The 17,462-nt window shown below is 40.8% G+C and overlaps 2 protein-coding genes and 1 pseudogene across 3 annotated transcripts; 2 read left to right on the forward strand and 1 right to left on the reverse strand.

Moving 5' to 3' along the window:
* Positions 1-3,287: 3,287 nt before the first annotated feature.
* On the reverse strand, positions 3,288-6,346 carry LOC103482042 (solute carrier family 2, facilitated glucose transporter member 11 pseudogene; annotated as a pseudogene).
* A 923-nt stretch (positions 6,347-7,269) lies between these two features.
* Positions 7,270-12,394, forward strand: LOC103482043 (uncharacterized). 2 transcript variants are annotated; one of them, XM_008437954.2, is made up of 6 exons: positions 7,270-7,596; positions 10,039-10,380; positions 10,475-10,594; positions 10,748-11,074; positions 11,695-11,821; positions 11,937-12,394. In XM_008437954.2, the coding sequence occupies exons 1-6, from the start codon at positions 7,566-7,568 to the stop codon at positions 12,088-12,090; spliced, it is 1,101 nt and encodes a 366-aa protein (XP_008436176.1). In that variant the 5' UTR covers positions 7,270-7,565; the 3' UTR covers positions 12,091-12,394. The 2 variants fall into 2 exon arrangements, with proteins under 2 accessions (XP_008436176.1, XP_008436175.1); XM_008437953.2 differs by lacking the exon at positions 7,270-7,596 and adding an exon at positions 8,594-8,851.
* Positions 12,395-12,544: 150 nt separating this feature from the next.
* Positions 12,545-17,012, forward strand: LOC103482044 (Fc receptor-like protein 2). The gene is made up of 6 exons (XM_008437955.2): positions 12,545-12,740; positions 13,141-13,182; positions 13,774-14,049; positions 14,984-15,229; positions 15,594-15,785; positions 15,988-17,012. Exons 1-6 carry the CDS (start codon positions 12,710-12,712, stop codon positions 16,074-16,076), a joined length of 876 nt encoding a protein of 291 aa, XP_008436177.1. The 5' UTR covers positions 12,545-12,709; the 3' UTR covers positions 16,077-17,012.
* Positions 17,013-17,462: the final 450 nt, after the last annotated feature.

Below are 17,462 nucleotides of genomic sequence, written 5' to 3' on the forward strand. Positions count from 1 at the left end.
GAAAGGTAACAATGCTAGACACCCAGATCAAAGTACAGGACAAAGAGTTCAAATCTAAATCGAATTGTATGGAGTATTCACACCCCTTACTACAATCATAAACTTTTACAGGGGATTTTATTCCAAATAAAATCTGAAAATTGTGGGTTGCATTTGTAATTATCCCAATTTTGTACTGATAATTTACATCCTTCATAAATGTGAGAATTTAAAACAGAATTAGCTTTAAGCAACTCACAAGGCACTCAAGGCAATTATTTCTCTGAAAATTGATGAGGAACAACTACAAACCTCAATAAATATGCAAGGGTAGCACTATAAATTATCATGACAAATATTTTTTGTCACATTTCAGTCATATATAGATTTATAATACGCACCCAACATGGGAAAGACACATTGACCTGGAGAAATATACACGTATCATCCTACAGTACAGATCTCAAATGAGGGCAATAGGTAAGGCGCTAAGGTCAGAGTGGCCAGAATTGAGCTGAAGAGAGCCAAAGTATCATGCTGAGAAGATCCAAGATCACTTCTCCTCCATAGACTAGCACAGTGTATCACTTTAACTGCAGAGTGCCCAAGGAACCTTTCTATACCAGGTAACAACAAACACCAGCCAGATTGTTCACAGTTCCTGATGGTACCGGTAATATCGTACATAGGAATTATTCATATTAAACCGAATGAACTGAAGGTTATTCAGAATGCGACGAACAGGTCCAACATCGTTCTAATGTGCTTTCAGCCATTTCTAACTAGATTTCTCTGCAATCCCTTCTCTTGAGAGAAAAGGTCAAATTGTAATAATGTCACAATTTTCTCCATGCCGTGGTCTCATGTCGGTGGTCCAAGCTAGTCTGATGATGATGATGATGATGAGTCTCTTTCGGAGGTCCGTTGTGACCTTCTGTCTGGTCTATAATGACATCAAGTTGATTTGCTACAGGGCTCCACGCACTAAATCTCTGAAGGAAGTTTTCTTATTAAAACTATCCTGGCAATGTTTGTTGCAGCAAACAAAGCCTTTCTCCGGCATAAAAGATGGTCGCCTTTTATTGCTCTTTCCKTCTGTTGACATCAAGGTTAATTTTCCTTGACGCTTTGGTGCCTGGCAATGTCCTCGTATGTTTTCATAGTAACAAAAGTCCTGTTAAAGATGAAACCCTCGGTTGCCTTGGTACTTGTCCATTCTTCATCAGGCGGCGAGAAGGACAGGCTCTCGAAGCAACGATGAAAGAGAAATAAACAGGTGCTCCTTGTTGAACTGATTTGTATTAACATTTAAACAGGGCCGCTTTCATGACGGTCAACACAACAATACACTGCCTCTCAACTGAGATTATAATATGGAAGCTTTATCCATCTGACATCGCGCTCATGCGGAGTACAAATTTAGTTAATCAGCTGTAAATCAGTACGTTTTAGGCTATGTTCACACAGCAAGCAAATGCTACCCACGTTTGACTTTTTTACGACCCCAACTACGATGTGTCACTTTTATACGTAGTGCTATGTAGATCAGATAAGTATCCAATAGCTTTCAAGTAATAATAATTTTGCAACAGAAGAAGCCAGAATCGGTCATTCCAGACGTAAACAATGTCGGAAAATTATAATTATGAAATCACAAAAGAAGTCTGTGTCAGTGGAGCGCATCACGTCATAACCCAACCACTCTTGGCTCTGACTATGCATCCAAACAGACTTCTCTCCACGAGTTTCAGTCAATGTGAAACCGAAGACCATGGCCATTAGATGTGTTTTGTCTGTATTTTCTTCCTTCATGTTGTTATGATCTTGTGATGATGCTGTCGGCTCCCGTTGTTGAAAAGATTTAAAGTGACTACTTCCCTATACTGCGCGCTGCTGAAGGACGTCCACATTTGAGTTCTGCGTACGCTTTGGGGTCGTAAACCGTTCACAGAGGTCTGATTGCGGTTGCATATGATTAGTAGTATGAACAACCACTAAAAGAAAATCGGATTTCAACAGAAATAGTCAGAATTGAACAACAAGACTGTGAATGTGGCCATAGCCATTTTCTCTTAGGGGTGTACTCACTTTTGTTGCCAGTAACTGAGACATTATTAGCTCTGTGTTGAGTTACAATGAGGATACAACAAATCTATACTGTAATTCAAGCTTTACACTTCTTGCTACTTTATTATATTGAAGTGTTATAATTGAAATGTTACATTTTCAGTGTTGTCCCAGGAAAAGATGTCATAAAATATTTACAAAAATGTGAAGGGTGTACTCACTTTTCTGAGATACTGCTGTATTCACTACCAGGTTCTTAAATGATTTATATCTAGCAAAAACACTTAAATATCTGAAACTAATGATATACATTAATATTCTCCCCTCTCTACTTTGATTAACCTCTCAATAAAGTTCAGTGAAACTAATGTAGAAGTCATTAGAAAGTAACTGGAGTGAACTAAGTATTGAAAGAAAGCAAAGATTTTAGTCTACATATGCTCCAAATGTGGCGCACAAGACAAAAAGACACTCATGACTCAGGGATCCTGAAAACAAATGCATGCCACACTTTTCAGATTTTTGTTTGCAAAAAATGTTTAAAACCTTTTCTTTTTACTACCTCTTGACATTTTGTTGATCTTTCACAAAAAACATCCTCATACATTAGACTATAATTGGTTAATTAGTCCTGCTAAATTATTTTGTTTTTACTTTGCATTTGAATGATTTACACAAAGATCTGGAAAAATTACATAAAATAAAATAAAAATATGGGAACACAAGAGTGTGGTGTTCCCTTTAAACAGCTTTTTGTTCATTCTTCTGTCTTGCCTTTTATATGAAGTGATGCGGCTGGCACCTCCATAATCTTTGTTGGAAAATATTCTTTATACTAATGGGGCTTAAGTGCAAGAGTAATATAAAAAATTAGATAAGGTGTTTATAATTAATCTGATGAGATTAACTATGAATCTCATCGGATTGAAGCTGAAGTTTATATTACAGCAAGCAAATTGCATCCGACTGTAAAAGTACATCTATTTTCTCTATAACATATTTTGCTTATGCTAAATCGAGAGATCTACTGAAAAAGCTCACCTGAACCCTTGCGACCTTCCTGGCGAGCTTCCATTAATAAGCCGTGCCACAGTGACAATTTAACACAAGTGGGTCGGAGAAATTGAGCTAAAGTGCTGGGGACTGAATGGAGCTTGAGTAGTGTGCTTAAACGCAATTTTAAATAAGCAGCCGCCTCAGACAGCTGGAATCAGTCAAACCACATCAGACAGGAGACAAGCATGAGTCATCACATCTTATTTATTCATTCAACATGCAGTACAGCCATCTGTATGATAAATATTGTCTAATAAATATTGGCCTGCAGAAACGATAGCCTATAAATAGAGCCTGAGAATATCACACAGAGATTTTTTTATATGTATATATACCAGCACTGACGATTGTCAAAGAACTCTTTGGAATAACAGTGCCATACAGTGTTTGTACATTCAGTCATTCATTCACTGCAAACAGTCAGCAGCATGCAAAACGTTAAGATTTATGCATAAATAGATGAGTATGTCACATATTTAATTCAGTTTGGCATCTGAATGTAATTAAGGAACACAGAGAATCTGGGACCGACGGTTCACAGAAGGCTTATAGGGGTGAGGAAGTGCCAGCTGTTGGCTAGAAGTTGATTTCCCATTCATTCTCATCATATTCCAGCATACATTGAGGACAATGGTGACATCTGCTGGTCTTTTTTTTTTTTTAAGTAGTGCAGCTAAAATTCTAAAAAAAATTTTTTAAAAATGTCTCCATTTATGAAATATAAATATATGTTCTCATGGGCATAATGTATAGAAGAATTTAACTAATATAGTTAAATTAAAGGAGCAGTCCAGCCGGTGCATAAATAAATGTCTAAAAAAAATTGTTGCACATGGTTTGGTAGATGGGGAAACGAGCACAGGGCATCGCTTGAGGTGGGCTGGAAAGATTATCCCACTAAACGACCACGGCTCTCTGGGAGTGCAGATGTGTCCATGCACAGTGGATAATCCTTTATCACATGCAGTTCAAGTGATTGCTCTCTCCTCTGCCAACATATCTACTTGATACAACCTTCAAAGAGATGTTGATGGTGAATTAGAGTAAGCTTGTTAAGTTGTAGGTATGCTGTGTTTTAGACTGGCTCTGTGATGTTGGATCCTCATGGAAGTTAAGCATAAGTAAAAGGCACTTTCTCAATGTTGCTTTAAAGCATTCGGTCATGTTAAGAGCAGGTTAATTGGTTTACACTGATTTATGTCATGCTACCGTATGCTAGTAATCAAAGATTTTGTTAGTTTCCAGCATTATAAGAAGTAAATCCCAAAATGTTCCAACCGGGTCATCATTGGATATCCATATATTTATCCATCATACAGGCAGTTTGCCAGTACCCTTGGTAAAGGTATTTAGTTTACAAGGGGTACCAAGAAATGCGTAACATTTATATGACATGTTAACCAAATGACATTTAAAGTGCATAAAAATACTTCATTACCTCTGTTCTGTTTACACTTTTCCTAGATGTCAGACAGTTTTATGATTAGATTCAGAGTTATCTTCCATTGTTGCTAAGGAGCTTGCTTTGCCCAGCTGGTACTGCTCAGGCTCTTCAACTTGTAAGGCCCTTTCATTTTTTCTGTCAAACTCAGCTGTAATCTCTGCCAGAGTCTTCCCCTTAGTCTCTGGCATGGTTCGACCGAGCACAACAGCCGAGACCAGACAGACGACCAGGAAAGGTAGGAAGCAGTAGTTTCCTAACCCGTTCACAATGAAAGGGAACAACATTCCGACCAGGAAGAGGCTGATCCACATAAGCGAGCCGGCGACCATGTAAGCCGCTGGCCGAGCTGTCTGGTCAAAGATCTCGGCTGGTAATATGCCTGTGACCCCCGCAGGGCCCAAGCCAAAGCTGAGGATGTAGGCGAACACACATGCCATGCTGAGGTACGGCATTCCTGCGACACCTTGGCTCTGAAGGGTGAGAGCAACAGTGAAGACGATGGTCCAACAAACCATGAGGCTGTACCCACCGACGAGAAGGTATCTGCGGCCCACCCGTTCAATCAGGACGTTACTCAGCAGGGAAGCAGTAAACTCAGATGCCCCTGTTCCAATGGTGATATACTGAATTTTCTCTGGTGGAATCCCTGCTTCCAGAAATATGTAGTATGCATAGAAGTAGATGGAGTCGTTGCCACAGAGCATCATGGCGCTGCTTGCAGTCATGACCATCCTGAGCTGAAGTCGTAGGTTCGGATCTTTGAACAGAGACCAAGGCGTCTTGGAAGGAGCCGAAGAACCAGACTTTAAGGCCGCAGACATTTGCTGCTCTTGAAGCATCTCCTCCATCTCCAGAGGGGGAACCTTTCCTCCACGCAATCTTCCAAGAGCCTGGACACAAGCTTCCTTGTCTCCACGGTCGATGAGGAGGTATCTGGGGCTTTCGGGAAACCAGGGCAGGGTCACTAGCTGGATCAATGCTGGCAAAGCATTGCTAGCTAGTAAGTAGGGCCACAGAGGCTCTGAACCCAGCAGCTCAGTGAGTCCGACAACTTGTCCAAAGAAGATTCCAAATGCAGTGAAAACAGCCGAGGAAAACGCCACGGCGCCTCTGAGGTGTTTGGGAGCACTTTCACCAAAGTACATGGGCTGGATGTTCATACTGACTCCGGAGTTAATCCCAACCAGGAAACGAGCGAGGATGATCATCTCAAATGACTTTGCCAACTTGCATGTCAGCACAAGCACAGCACCAACCAGCAGGAAGGAGTTGTTCAAAAGTAGCGACACTTTCCTTCCAAAACGAACTGCCATAGGTCCTGCTAAGAGGGCCCCCAGCAACCCGCCCAGGGAGAACGCCGAGACAATAAAGGTCCACAGTAGGGTCACTTGAGGAATATCCAAACCTGTTCCCCAGCGTTCCATGTATGTGTCATTGATGAAGTTCTGGATATAGCTGGTCGGGGCATTAATGATTGAGATGTTGTAGCCATACTGGAAAGTTCCTCCAATGGCAGCAAAGAACACAGTTAGTGCAAGAGTCCCGACACCCCCTGCAGAGTTGCCTCTTTCTTCTGTCTCATTTGTACCTGTGGAACTCATCTGGGTGTCAATCGTCTAATAATGTCCTACAGCTTTATAGTCATTACAGTTCTCTAATAGGCAGCTTGGAATTGCGAAACCTTTTCCTTTTCTTCACTAAAACAAAGCATCTAAACCGTCTTGGGACTCTGTTGCCCAGCTTACCTTAACCTTGTCTGGCTGATACAAAGAAACGGGGAAACAATTTTTCTGCCGTTGAAGCCGGTTGAAAAAGTGCTGTTTCACCCAGAGTTTAGACTGTCAGGTAGTTTCCCGGCAGATATTCTAAAAAGGTTATTGCTGTTGTGACATCAGAACAGTTTTCATACAAATATTTATATCTTGATATTTCAATTAGGCATATAGAGGGTGAAAATAATAACAACTGGCTCAAGATATTAAAAGTACCTAAATGAGATTGTTTGGAAATGCTACCTGACAGTCTAAATTCAGGGGTAAAAATTTCACAGCTGAAACGCCTTCCCATGCTTCTTCCTGACTGCGTAACATGCGTCCAGGCTGTTGATTGGTTTATATCAGAGCAGTTTTGGAGCCTTACGACACACTTTGGTCTAGCCGAGAGACGATCACGTGGTTTGTTGGAACGATTGTGAACGAGAGATAACGAAGTCCTTTTTTATTATTGAATATAATTATACTTAATTAAATTGCTTTATCTCTTTATTGGAGGGGAAGAAGGTTTCCAATACATAGTACAATAACTATATAGGTAAATGAACCCATGAGTATTACATTAAAAGCACACACTAATATGTTACAATGAATTAAAAAAAATACAATAAAACAAAAAACCACTAGTCATGTTTATGAAACACCTATTTTTCCCCACTCAACCTCACCTTGACACCTTGAAAATTTGTTCTTCAATAAACTTTCTTGTTCTAGGATTTATATCTACTTTCATGTACCGCTGCTTTTCAGAACTACAGCCCTCATTCCTTCTTGCACACTTTTACTCTATGCATCATTATTTTCTTTCTCCATCCAGCCCCTGCTGACCTGATGAAGACAGATGTGATTGTAGTTTATGCCCACCAGGTGGCGGTAGACCACAGTGAATACAGTTATAAAACCTGAGTCTGAGTTGTCCGTCTCAGGTCTGTCTCTCATGACATTCTGTCTGCTTTAGTCCCAAACGTCTTCCAGGTTCAATCTGGAACTGTCTCTATGATCTCGGCCATACAAACCTTGGTATGAATGATTATTCCCGCCCACACAGGGGAGGAGCTGAAATTTCAAGATACAGGAATCTAAAGACATGTGAACTGATCTTTAAATTAGGAACTGAAAGAGAAAAAGAAAACCTCCAATAGTTCCCCAAGTTCAGATTTGAAACCGACTGCCGGATTCTGGATCTAATTGTGGAGTTTGAGTAACTTTTAGAAGGTTGCAGGTCTTTCAGCAGTGGAAGGTCTAAGATGCTTCAACAGCAGCTGCTGGTCCTGCTTGGTAAGTGATCTCTGAGCACAGTATGAATCCAATATATCAGGAGCAGACGGTAAACTCCAGAGGCTGGACTATTACAGTAGCTGTAAAACAAGTCTCCACTTCGAAAGCAGCATATATTACACCACTCACACTTACAAATCAGATAAGGTCATTTATAGTGGCATGATAAAGCCACCATAGTAATTCCTGGTTTTCTAAATTGCATTCATACAGGTTTAAATTTAGGCTATGTCTATAGCTTACTTATTCAAAGTTATTTGATAATCCAGTGTACAATTTAAGCAGAAGTACAGATGGTGAACAAAATATTTCTTGATAGGGAGACAGACTCGATACAATACAAGCATCAATCACTGCCTGCCTATGCATTCTCTTTCATTGTCACTCTAAATGTCACATTCATCTTGAGGATGTGCTGAAACCAGTCTGTAAAAACCTGTTTATTGGCCACATTACAGTACTCAAAGCATGCACTGATAAAAGTAGTAGCTTATAGTCTGAAAATTATGGCAAGTCTTTTGCCACTTGTTTTGTAGCTTTTCTATACCTCATCCAGCCCCTGCTTTTCCAAAGTGTGACTCGCTGAATCATCTTTGCTTGATCGATCCAACACCCAACAAATTCTGTATCTCTCTGTGACACCTGTGACACAAGGGCATTTGTTTGGGGGTGGGGTACTGTCATGATCCTTGGGTATTTGGCTTTTGGTTTTCATTTGAGTTTGTGTTTTGGTCATTTCTGAGTTCTTTGTTCATTGTTACTATGCTCTTGCCATTTACAGCTCATTTCTCTATATAAGGCCTTTCCTGGATGGGTGGAAAAGGCGGTTATGTACAAACCCAACAAAACTAGAATATTACAGTCTATTGGGGTCAACTCTGCCATTGTCTAGAGGAGTCACTGTTTCAGAAAGGAACTCGCCTGGTCATGGTGAAACATAGACCACTGATAAAAGCATCAGCATTTTTTAATGCTCAGGTTAGAATCGGGTCACATTTCTGCCAGGTCCGGTGTGCTGGACCAACATGAATCAGTATTTGGATGACCTCAGCTATACTGCTTTCAGAAGGCTGGGTGATTTTTCTGCTTCTGTACTGAATCAGAATCAGGTCACCTTAGATAATCTATTGCACCATGATGACTCAGTGCTGGGAGGGGCACAGCTGCAAGTTTTGTGCTCATTCAGAAGCGCTTCACCTAGAGTTCTCATAAAACAGGATGAAAATGTTTGTTGTAGCTGGGATTCTCCTTTACGGTAAAATCTACCACCATTCATGCTCTCTGAATGTTCTACTAAAGGGTGCGGTGTTCTCGGTGCCGTCTTGCTTAATGTTCCATGAACTCTTTTAGAGAGGTGACTGTTCCTGGTGTCTCAGAAGTTTGACCAGGACTGAACTTAGATGTTCTCCAGCTATGTTCTCCACAAATACTGAAACAAAGACAAAAATTAGAATTTACCTCCATAACCAGGAGAAATGGAACAAACTAGCCTTTCTTTGATGATCTGACCTGTTTCAGCTTGTTACCTGTTGCAGTGTATGTAATCAGTCTGTGTTGATGGTTCTTGCTCCGGTCCTCACCTGATGCGGTAAAATAAAGCTTAAATTTATACTAGAGACATTACAGCAAACGTAGTCATACAGACAGTTTTTAGAATAATATAAATATTGACATTCTGTTTATATTGACTCTATCTAATGTGAACAAAGCTAACTCAGCTGAACCTCCCCTCGTTGTTGGACACAGACCTGTTCAGACTTGTTGTCATAGCAACTCCCTTCCTTTTCTAGGGATTTCCCCAAAAGTTCCTGTAAACCACTTGATGACGCAACATGATGGCACAACCACTCTACCATGATGTCCAACACATCTTTGCTCTCTTACAGCTACAGGCTGTAACCTGTTAAGTTGTGACAGTGTAAATGATTTTAAGCCAGCAAAACCAGTCAATGTTAGTTTACACTCATCCAATTCACAGTGTGATTCAAAAGTTCATGATCAAAAGTTGGTTGTCAAGCTGACGTTGCACTTTGAACTTTTTACTAAAAGTTTAGAAAACAGACAAGTAAATTAGTGTTTTAGAATTTATCCAGAACAGTCAACCTAGGGGAAGCTAAATGTGCTAAATGTCAGCTAAGAGTTAGCAAAAACATTAAACCACTGAATGAAAAATTAGTTATTAGCATCAATTAGCAGCTTTTAGTGGAAGTATGCTCACTATTGCCCTGAGACAGACTGGCGACCTGTTCAGGTAACCATACCTCTCGGCCGAAACGTTCGCTGGGGATAGGCACCATCATCCCTTCTGACCCCATTAGGGACAAGGGTGTACAGAAAATGGATGGAAAGATGGATGCTCACTACTGTAAATAAACTTTATTTCTTTATTACTTACTACATTGAAAATGTAGAAAAAAACAGTGGAGTCTGTGTTTCCCTCAGTTTCCCAGCATGCTTTGGGTGTGGAGGTGTTCGACAGCATGGAGTTGGTCCAGCTGCCCTGCCAGGTCAACGTCTCTGTTTCCATGGAGTCCACGGTTGTGTGGAGCCGCGAGGACCTTAAGTTTTCTACTGTTCACATCCATCAGCAGAGTGGCGATGATCTGTCTGAGCAGAACCAGCGGTACAGCAATAGAACAATGATGAGCAAGGATGCTCTGCGGACCGGAGACCTCAGTCTGACTCTGAAGAACCCTACTGTCTCTGACAGTGAGACATACACCTGCACTGTCCGCAGGTTCGGACGGGAATTGAGCCGTATCCATGTACATCTTCAAGTAAAGGGTTAGTGTGGATCCAAGTCATTGTGGGTTTCTGTGGTGTTGCTAGTCTCCAGTTCCTGATAGAACCTTAAATGTTTTCTTTGTGGTTCTTGCAGAACGTCCTCATCCGACGTGGTTGCTACCTCTGGCAGTGGTGCTGATTCTATTTTTCGTCCTGGCTGCTGTCTTTGGTTTGGTCATCTATAGGAGATATAAGAGAATAAAACGTGATCCAGGTATATAACCTTGAGATGGTACCTGCTTCATGTTCAGACTGAAACCTTTAGGCAAAGTCTGACTACATGTAGTAGGATGAATTGTTCTCCACCATCACTGGAGACCATGACCTTCAGCTGTCGATTGACCATGCTCTCTTGCTCATTCCTCAGTATACAAGCTGCAAGTGGTGAAGACTGCAGAGGGGGTGGAAGCTGTTGTTCTGCCCTGTAAAACCAAAGTTCGTCTTCCTCCCACGGCAACAGTAGAGTGGAGACGCGTAGACACGGACCAGGTGGTCCACCTGTATCCAAGAATCCAACTGCATTGCCCTGAGATGATTAGAGGTCTTACACAGATGGAGGACAACCCGTTAAGAACCGGAGATCTCAGTCTGACTTTGTACAGCCCCAACCATTGTGACAGCGGTCTCTATGTCTGCACCGTCCAAAAGGGTGGAAACAACCTGAAGCAGAAGGTTGTGTCTCTCTTTGTTGAAGGTTAGCTCTGTGAATACTTTTCTGTCCTGTTCTCTAAACTGGTTTGGAAACTCCTCCTGACACCACATGGAGCAGATCATAAATGATCTGATGATGCAGAGGTCAGAGTCTACCCATTCAATAATTTAAAAGATGTGGAGGCAATCCAACTCTGCTTGACCAAGTAGAAGCCCAAGACTATTTCTGAACCACTCCTAGTCTGACCAGACACTAATTCCTTAAAACATCTGCTGTTAACTGGTGCTGGCTAAATTGAAGAGAATGTACTGCAAGTGTATTTTACAAAACTGCAATGGAAACACTTTTTTTGCATCACAAGTCACATGATCAACAACCGGATGCTGCCACTGATGCAAACCATGAAGAAGACAACTACAAGGAACTAGTAGGATGATGGGGCATCATGTTTTTAATGCCACTTCATGTGTGATTTTAATTGTGTTTCTTATTTAATGGAAACACAACAACTGCAAAATTGTGTTTGTTCAACTTGAGCAGAACACTGATAAAGTTTTGCACACATTTGTAACAACAACTGACATATTTTAAATATTGGCCGTTGCTTAGATGCTTGGTTTCATTGTTCAGAATTATTTGTAATAGTTGTGTGTGGTCCACAGAACATCTGCTGTGGTCCGACACGAACTCCGACCAAACCGACCATATGCCTGAGAGGAGCAGCCTGAGACAGAGTCTGAAGAGCAGCCTCGGAGGACGATTTTACTACAATCAGTCTTCTCCGTCTTTGTCTGTACACCACCATTATCTGTTCTTTTTTTTTGTGTAGCAAAGCTTTCCCACGTCCACAGGACCTGTCTCTGCTGTAAATTTGTGTTGACTAACTGTCTTGTGTCTTCTGCAGGGCTTACGACAGAGGTGCATCTCTGCCTAATGGAGCTTACATGGCACAGACGACTCCAGAAGCCTCCACAAGGCTACCGATTTTCCAGCAACTGACTAGAACATCAGTGAGGTCGGCCAGCAAACTGTCTTTCTCTAGTCTTCCGCCTATGTGACATTTCTGCAGAGAGGAGGATTGAATGGTTGGACAGACCTCCACATGTGGTCATGTCTGTGGTGCTGGATATCTCCACTTGTCCCGGTGTTCAAGTTCTGCAGAACCCAGCCGGATTTTTAGAACACCTCCATGTCAGCCTTCACTAGTCATGACTCTTCATCCTTCATGCTTCCCTTTGACTGTACGTTGACTCTTTTTTTAGGGAAATTATTTTTTGTTGTTATGGTTGTTGTTTGTTATATAAAGTATTTTGTCTGAGTAAAGTTTTTGATAAACTTGAACTGATGCCATTAAAAAGGTTGAAGCTCTTCAGTGTCCTTTCATATTTCACCACTCATTGTTTCATTTGGACCAGAGGGCAAAAGTAGACAAAAACTGACCAGTTTGCATTGAGAACCTAATTATAAAGAATAATTTTCATCAGATCAGCTCAGAATCACACATCAGCGCTAACAGGATGCATAAATGTTAGATCAGACAGGATGCGAAACCAGTGATTCTACTACAAATGTAACAGAAGTTGTTTGTTCGGAGATGGGGTGTTGTTCTGATGACAGGAAGTGGTGCAGGACATCCTTCTGTCAGTCGCTCTGATTTTCAGTCTCCATCCAGACATCATGAAGGTTCCATCAGTGTGTCTGCTGCTCGGTGAGTCCAGAACCAGAACTTCTACATCCATCTTTCTGTCCATCTGTCCTTCCAGGGTTACAGCAGGTTCAGCTAACGCATACAGATGAAGTGACACCCTGAAGAATTGATCAGAATGGTTCCGAATGGTGATGAAGATGGAAATGAAATAACGCGATCCTAAATTTTGCCCCAGCTTTTTACTTATGTATCTAGTAGTTATTTTATTATCATTCTAGAATTTGTTTGTGACATTGTGAGTTTGTTTTTTGTCAGTTTTTATTAGTCTGTCAATGTTCTGGTGCATAGATTTACTTGAAAATCCTTATAAATTGTTTTAAAAAAACAACTTCCTCTGAATGTAACCAATCAAGCTCTTCCTTTTTGGCTGACTGCGGATCTTCAAACCTTTGTGTTCCAGGAGTCTCAGCTGTTCTGCTGGCAGGAGGAACAGATTCTGAAGGTTGGATAATTTGTATACTGATACCTATGAGGAGGTAGTGAGGTAAATGTTCGCTACGTCAAATTTTGACGTAGCGAACATTTACCTCGCTCTGTATGGAAACTTACATTCTATTACATTCTTTAGCGCATTAACTCTTTTCAGAAATGCCAAAAACCACTTTAGTTGAGCATAAAACTTTTTTTTCTAAATTGAGGAAGTTACTTTGAATTTTTCTGTTCCATCAACCTTTTCTAACGCAATTCCTCAAAATGTGCATGTAAAATGTTGATTGTAACACGACTACTGACGGTGGTGACATACAGATGATCGAGATAGAAAGCTACTGTAAATGGTCTGAATGGAGAAAGCATGAGACAGTCAAAATATCTGAGTACCGTCAGCATAGAAATGTTTTCAATACAGGACCCTGTGGTACTCCACAAGTAACAAACTGCAATCTGCCAGACAAATATGACCTGTTCCCACAGGATGTTGGATCCTCTTACTGGTTTATGTGACAAATGTGGCTTGAGATTCTTGAAATTCCTCAAGCTAACTGAAGAAATAAATGCTAAAATGATTTGTTTTATCTTCCCATTTGCCCTCCAGTGTCTCTGATCGTCAGACCAGACCTTCAGCAGTTCTTCAGTGGACAATCAGTGTCTCTGAGTTGTGAGGATGGACAGACAGCTGATGGATGGACAGTTAAGAGGACCAAAGGAACACTCACTGAAACCTGTGGAGCATCTGGATCAGACTTTGGGGTGTTTAAAGACTCCTTCTGTGTCCTTGACCTCTTGTCTTCTTACACTGGAGTTTACTGGTGTGAAACCAGTGCAGGACAGAGGAGTGACCACATCAATATCACTGTTAACCAGAAAGAAGGTAGGGTATTTTGCTTGGTTTGAGGTCTTCAGCTTCATGGAGTCTAGTTTGTTCGGATCCCTGTGCTTGTATTGTTGGAACCAAAAATATTGACTTCTGTCATTCTTTTGAACACTTAACTCTGTGACTTTAGTGAAGTATGGTCCAGTGGTCATATTCTCGGCATAATTATGTTGTAGGATGGATATGTAGTAATCTGAGCCATGGGGGTTGCTTAGGAATCCAATAAAATTGGCCAAGAGTGTAGCCTTGGTGTCCCTCACAAATTATCTTTGTTAGCTCATCATTATAATTAAGAGGGGACAGAATAACCCTTGTCTGTCAAAAAATATCAGAGCCAGTTTAGGATATTATGAGACAATTCTTACCCCTTTCCCATTATATTAAGCTCAACTGTCCAATAAAACTAGGACAGGTTTTTGATGGGCAGGAAATTTTATCCAAAACCTTTACAAATGCGGTTGTAGTCCCGAGTAAGAAAAAGATAACGGAAAGGTTTTTAATCAAACTTAATAAAAACTTGTGGACAGATAGGGCTGGATATGGATATTGCTGACAAAGATGTTGTTTGGCTGGGCATTTGTTTTGTTGCAGTGGATGATGATTGCTTACAGCACACGCAGTTTCCAGCATCTTTCTTCAAGCTGGCACATTATGTACTTCATGGTAAAACGTTACCGATTGGGTAAAATCAGATCGAATCATTTAAAACTTTAACACAGTCCCGCAAGCAATTGTGTCTCAACAGCTAAGGGTCCAGACATAGAAAAGCATAGAATAAAGGGCTATTTTTTTCTTTACCAGACTAAGGGGAACACAGCTAAGGAGAGTTATCAAAACTTGTTGGAACCACATCAAACTTTTCTGAACCTGACATTGTATCATCATGATGTTTGTGACAGGATAAACATCTCATCTGTGTCTCTCTATTCAGACAGGGTTTTTATTCTAGAGATCCCTGCTCTTCCTGTGGTGAAAGGAATCAATGTCACTCTGCATTGTCGTCACAAAGATGGCTCCATCCGTGCAGCTTTTTTCTACAGGAACAGTCAAATTATTGGAGATGGAGTCAAATCTCAGAAGGCCATTATTCACAGAGTCCAACAGTCCGATGAAGGTTCCTACTGGTGTTCTACTGACACTTCTGGATCATCACCTCATAGCTATCTAAGAGTCAGAGGTGAGGATAGTGACATCACTTCCTGTGTCCAGACATGTCCAGAAATCAATCAGACATGATTGATTTAGCTTCATTTATGTACCCTCAGTTCACAATAAATATTGTTTCACTGTATAGAACATTCAGATACTAGTTTATTTACAGAAATATGTAATAAGATCAGTCCAGTACTAAATACAGATGCATATGGAGAAGCATTTATAATAATACTATCTTATTTATGAAAAGGTTGAGTTTATTATCTCAACTGGCACAATTTCTAAGAAAACAGCCGATTTCATCGCTAACTTTGCAGCAATTCCTCCATCTGACCAGCAGGTGGTGTCTGCTTTAGTGACCAAACGTATCTTTTATCTTCATCCAGATCCTCCTCTCCCTCAACCATCTTCCTACCCCATGACAGCTTCCACTTCTTCAGCTGATGGTGCTAATCATACAGCAAGTTCTCCTTCTCCTTCTGTGTCATTGGTGCACCTCCTGTGCCACCTGCTGGTCATTTGCCCGTACTGCGTGTGCAGCATCCTGCTGGCTTCAATCTGCTGCAGCAGGAGCTCAGGTAAATAACTTTAACCTGTGACAACATCTCTACAATAGCGTTGCATAGATGATGTTTTCATGATATTCACACTACTTGAGATGTATGTGCACAAAAGTCACTTCGAAGGTGACGAAGTGAAAATGACACATCAGCAATGAAACTGACTGGATCACACATTCTGATCACTTCCTGTTAAAATTTTATCCTTTCAAACCTGCAGGAAACCAAGCTGCGGTCTCCATAGAAACCACCCAGCTTGGTGGACCGGGTGATATTGCTGCTGATGTCACTACAGAGCATGAGTTCTGATGGAGCGTGAGCTGCAGGTTTGGGGTGCATGTCCGGCTGCTTCGCCACAAACAGGAAGCCTGGACCCGAACCCAACCAATCAGAGCAGCTTCTGAAAAGAGGTTTCACTTCCTGCTCAGCTTCTTCTGAGTGAAATAAGACCTACTGACACTTGGACCACCAGAAGCACCAAACTGCTCTGTATTTTCAGCTTGATAGCATCGCTCTAGAGGAACTGATATGTTTGAATTGGGTCCATCTTTTTTATATTGAGATTTGGTTTCTAAATGTCTATTTTAAAATTTTGAACAAGTTGTCGATTAATGGTTTATTAGGTTAAAATTAGTTACATTCGTCTAACTTTGAACTCTTTGTTCTTACTGGTCTACTCTTAGACCAGTAGTGCCCAAAGTTGGTCCTCAAGGGCCGGCATCCTGCATGTTTCCTGCTGGTTTAACGCACCTGGATCATATTATGGCTCGTTAGATGACCAAAGAGGAACATTGACATGCTGAAAAGGTTGTTACTGCCACCAGGGAGAGAACTAAAACATGCAGGATGTCGGCCTTCGAGGACCGATTTTGGGCATCCCTGTCTTAGACCTTATTTAGTGTTGTAGTTTGGCCGCCATCCAGGAGATGACGATGATGGTAATCCTTATGCGGAACAAGAATTAAAGAGGCAGCGATATCCCAGAACAGGGAAACAGCAGTTCTGTTTTGAAATATAAACACTCGACAAGCTCCATAAGCTATAACCTTAAATAGAGCTTATTTAGCCGTGCTGGAGGACGGAGCATCTTCAACTTCTCAACTAAAAATTATTGAAGTATGTGACATGGATATGAGAATGTGATGATGACAGAAAAGCGGAGGGCAAAAAAATTGTAATGCGGTATAAAGAAACCCCAATTTTGTGTGTTTTTTGTTTTTTTCCCCCCCTTTTTTGGCACTAATATAACAGACAAAAAAAATCAAACATTCCATATGTCATGTTTTTTGTTTGCTTGTTTTTTTTAATTAGGCATGTGAAATGTTTGGCCTGGTTTTGGACTCACTGAGCAGCAGCCCTTTAACTGTTTGCTTACAGTACTGAAAAAATAAATAATGCCTTTTTAATTGAAGAAAATCGCATATATGAAAGCCCTGTGATTTCAACTTGGTAGTTCTGGGCCATGTTGCAAAACAAAACAAAAAGAACCAATGCCGAAATACATTACTCACATTATCTCACGTTCATTTTTTATTTTCTGCTCATTTTGAAAGTAGTGATTAATACAAATGAGACGATTTATTCACTGTTTTTTTTTTTCCATTAAACCACAACTAAAACCAGTGGGAAGATTGGGACAGGCAAATATTTAGAATTATTGTTGTCATTATCCGGTAATACACATTTCACATGCAC

The sequence above is a fragment of the Poecilia reticulata genome, linkage group LG19 (assembly GCF_000633615.1).
Source record: "Poecilia reticulata strain Guanapo linkage group LG19, Guppy_female_1.0+MT, whole genome shotgun sequence".
NCBI classification, from domain to species: Eukaryota; Metazoa; Chordata; class Actinopteri; order Cyprinodontiformes; family Poeciliidae; genus Poecilia; species Poecilia reticulata.